General features: G+C 53.0%; 1 protein-coding gene across 1 annotated transcript in view; it reads right to left on the reverse strand.

The window, feature by feature from the left end:
- The window catches only part of NAA40 (N-alpha-acetyltransferase 40, NatD catalytic subunit), a 16514-nt gene extending 14085 nt beyond the window's left edge, over window positions 1-2429 (reverse strand). Inside the window, exon 1 of the mRNA XM_017516932.2 lies at window positions 2036-2429. Coding sequence (XP_017372421.1) covers window positions 2036-2041 — 6 coding nt within the window. The 5' untranslated portion in view covers window positions 2042-2429. The remainder of the gene's footprint in view (window positions 1-2035) is intronic.
- Window positions 2430-4474: the final 2045 nt, after the last annotated feature.

Raw genomic sequence — 4474 nt, forward strand, 5'->3', positions numbered from 1 at the left:
AAAAAAAAAAAAGAAAGAAAAAGAAGAAAAAGTGTAAGTAATAAGATTGACGCCCTAAAGGAAGCAAGGATCATAGAATCTCTGGGGCATATTTCTTGTTTTTTCCCTCACCCTGTCTTATGGAGTAGAAGGCCTGCTATTTCAACCCAACCAATGAGGAAGTGTTGAAGTAAAATGTCACATTACACTTCTTGTTTTCTGCTGAATCCACAGTGCCTGCGTCTGGTTAAACAGTTACTAAGTGACACCCGGGACACGGTTTTCATTTAGTTTCAACAATGGCTGCATCTAGGACCTTTCACCAAAATCTAGGTTAAATATGCCTAAATCTCTGGACTTGGTTTCCTACATATGAAGTATGTAATACCCAAAATTCTTTGGTAAAACATGATGACTGCTTTGACAAAGACAACTAGTTTTGTCTAATAAGTTGATTTGTTCAGTCGATAAATATTGGAGGGGGAGAAAAACTAGGTTAACAACAGTAGGGACAAACCCAATGGGTTAAAAATAGCACAAATCTATTTTAGATCAGTAAAGTGAAGGCTGAGGATACAGGCAAAAATAACAGCCACTACTTAGGAGACACCTCCTTAGCAATCCACATCCATTATCTCACTTAATCTTCACTACTAACCTAAGGGGGAGGTATCTGCATCCCCACATCCCTCACACAGGTGAGGAAATTCAAACACATCAAGGCCAACTCACTGGCACAATATTACACCGGCAGCAGCAAAGATGGCGCTGGAACTGAGGTACCTCCAAAGTCAGGGTTCCCTTAAGTGATGGAAATTCCATATGGGCGTGGTGGCTCACACCTGTAATCCCAGCACTTTGGGAGGCCCAGGCGGGTGGATGTCTGAAGAGTTCGAGACCAGCCTGGCCAACATGGTGACACCCTATCTCTACTAAAAATCCAAAAATTAACCGGGCGTGTGGCAGGCGCCTGTAATCCCAGCTGCCAGGAAGGCTGAGGCAGGAGAATCGCTTGAACCCAGGAGGAGGTTGCAGTGAGCCAAGATCGCACCATTGCACTCCAGCTTGGGCGGCTAGAGCAAAACTCGGTCTCAAAAAACAAAACAAAACAAAACAAAACAAAACTAATATAGCCAGTACCAGGGAGAACGTTATCTTTTTAAGAGGGTGGCTGATACTGCTGTAATTAAGACTTAGCACGGTGAACGCACAGAAACTTGCAAACAACTTCTGCCCTACCCTATATGCTGGGAAAGAAAACTAAAATCCACCTCTAGGCTGCCGGCACGAACAGGTGGTCAATATGCATCCGCGGCCGCCGCCCCCGCCTCTCCCGCATCTTCCCGGCTCACCTGCACAGCCCTCCCCTTGCAAAAACATCTGCACTACCAAAACTCCTAACAACCCAAGTGGTCCTAAGAGCCACTACACTGCAACCAGGAGGCGTCAAGACAGGAGTCTACGGGAAGGGAAGGCTGTGTTTATCAAGAGCAGCAGGAACCTGGTGGAGAGGTTTCCAAACAGTGTAGGGGAATTGGCTTCGCTGAGACGCGAGTAGCGGGAGGTGCAGTGGACTGGGATTCGAGAGACCCACAGTGGGGTCTGACGCCTCAGCCAGCGTGACCTTGGCTAGGCGCCTTCTTTCCTCTGGGCCTCAATTCCCTCCAAGCCAGGGTTGACCTCGGATGTGAAAAGCGGCGAAGCTGGTGACTGCCAGGTGATGAGTGACCCTGGGGGAGCGGGAGGCTAGTCCCAGGGTCCGCGCTGGCGACGGGGGTGGGGAGGCCGGTAAGGGGTCCGCGAGGCAGGAAGGGGCTGGCGTGACGCTGGAGGCGGCGAGGGGGTGGGGCCCCGGACTACGGGCTCTCCAGAGGATTCCCGGGTTAGGCCTAGCGCCGGGACCCTTAGAATCGGGGAGTAGGGTCATGTGGGGGCAAAGGGTCACGTGAGGCTGGAGGGGGTTGGGGTCACGTGAGAGGGGGGTTTAAGAACAAAGGGGGTGAGGGTAGCGAGGAGCGCTCCTGTACCTCCCGTCTCCTCTCTCAGCCTCACTCACCCCCATGGCGGCGGCGGCAGCGGCGGCGACCCTTAGCTCCTTCCTCACACACTTGCCGTCAGGGAGGCGGTAACGGCGGCGGCGGAGGTGGCGGCGGCGGCAGCGGCAGCGACAGCAGCAGAGCGGCGGGCCCCGCACCGCGCATGCGCCTCGCAGCTCCCCCGCGCGCCTGGGTACCGCGCCGGCGCAGAACCGGGGTAGGGGCAGCGGGAAGCCGGCGCGCAGGTGGAGCGCCCGCGAGGCGGGCAGAGGGTCTCCGACCAGGAGGCGGGAGCGAGGAGGAGCGTCGCGCCAGGAATGACGTGCGCCCCAGGCCCGCCCCCTCACTGGGTTGCGTCTGTAGCTATGGCAACGGCGGCGCCAGGCCAGGCTGTTCACCCCGGCCTCAAGCCGCAGCGCCGCTGGGGGCCGGTTGAGTGGCAGCAACTCCCCTGAGGCCCACGTCTCCTCGGCCCCGCGCGTAGCAGCCGGCGGCACAGCTACCTTCCCAGGCGGCCAATTGCATCCCGACCTCTGAAGTACCTGCCCCTCCCGAGCCCCCTCGCGCGCAGCGGAAGTCTTTGGAAACTTTCCCACCTTCCAGATCTTGATTCTTCAAATTCCTTTTCTAACCAGAGTCCTGTTACTCATTCATTCGCCTTGTAACCATTCATTCGCTTTCCATTCATCACGTTCTCAATAAACATTAACTGGCACCTACACGGTGCTGAGCCTAGTGGGCACAGAGAGAAGAGAGGTGCCATCGCAGCACCACACCTCACGGTTTAGAGGGGAGACGGGCACGTAAGCACTGTTTAGGAGAGAGTGGATGGTGCTGTTAGAGTGAGACACCAGGCATCCCTGACAGTTTTAATTTCAACCCATCCCCAGCACACCGGATTGACCCGCACCTGACCCGAATCGAAACCGCCAGGGGCGCTTCCGCAGTGTGCACACCACTGAGATCTACCCCAGAATCTCCCAGGGTCGAGCCAGAGTCTTCACTTCCTAGTGCTCCCCAGGTAGGGTCTTAGACACGAAAATTAGAGAAATGCTGCCCAACACTTCAAGCTTAATGGACTTTTTCAGGTTTTGCTCATTACATCTTTTTTTTTTTTTTTTTTGAGATGGAGTGTCACTCTTGTTGCCCAGGCTGGAGTGCAGTGGCACGATCTCAGCTCATTGCAACCTCCGCCTCCAGGGTTCAAGCGATTCTCCTGCCTCAGTCTCCCGAGTAGCTGGGATTACAGGCGTGAGCCACCGTGCCTGGCCGACCCTATCTCTAAAAAAAATAAAAATAAAAAAATGGGCCAGGATGGGTGGCTCATGCCTGTAATCCCAGCACTTGGGAGGCTGAGGTGGGCGGATCACCTGAGGTCCCGAGTTCGAGACCAGCCTGACCAACATGGAGAAACCCCCGCCAGGCGTGGTGGTGCATGCCTGTAATCCCAGCTACTAGGGAGGCTGAGGTAGGAGAATCCCTTGAACCCGGGAGATGGAGGTTGTGGTGAGCTGAGATCTTGAACCCAGGAGGTGGAAGTTGTAGTGAGCTGAGCTGAGATCGTGCCATTGCACTCCAGCCTGGGCAATAAGAGCGTAACTCTGTCTCAAAAAAAAAAAGAAAGAGAGACAGGGTCTCCTGGTCACCCAGGCTGGAATGCAGTCGTGCATTCACAGCTCACTGCAGGCTCGACCTCCTGGGCTCAAGCAGTCCTCTCGCCTCAGCCTCCTGAGTAGCTAGGACTACAGGCATGCACTATCACATGCAGCTAAAATTTTTTTAATTTATTTTTTGTTGAGATGGGGTCTCACTGTGTTACCCAGGCTGGTCTCAAACTCCTGGGTTCAAGCGATCGTCCCACTTTGGCCTCCCAAAGTGCTAGGATTACAGGCATGAGCGACTGTGCTTAGTCTCATTATTCCAACTTTAGTGCTCAGTGCAAATTCACTACTGTATGTTCCAAGCAGCAAGGAAAACAATAAAAAACAGAATTGACACCACTCTTGTATCCTAAAAGGAGACCAGTAATAGATGAAATAAATAGGTAATATACATAGTAAATTAAATAATACAGGCTCTAGAAGGAAGAAAAAGCAGAGAGAGAGGACAGGGAAGGTCAAGATTCATAGTTTTGGCCGGGCGCTGTGGCTCACGCCTGTAATCCCAGCTCTTAGGGAGGCAGAGGCGGGAGGATAGCTTGAGCCCAGGAGTTCGAGACCTGCCTGGGCAATATAGTGAGACCTCGTTCTCCACAAAAAGGAAAAAAACAAAAAGAAAGAAAAAAAAAAGTGTAAAAGATTCATAGTTTTGGACTGGCACAGTGGCTCACACCTGTAATCCCAACACTTTAGGAGGCTGAGACAGGTGGATTTCTTTTTTTTTTTTGAGACGGAGTTTCACTCATGTTACCCAGGCTGGAGTGCAATGGCGCGATCTCGGCTCACCGCAACCTCCGCCTC

Source organism: Cebus imitator, unplaced genomic scaffold, assembly GCF_001604975.1.
Source record: "Cebus imitator isolate Cc_AM_T3 unplaced genomic scaffold, Cebus_imitator-1.0 Scaffold609, whole genome shotgun sequence".
NCBI classification, from domain to species: Eukaryota; Metazoa; Chordata; class Mammalia; order Primates; family Cebidae; genus Cebus; species Cebus imitator.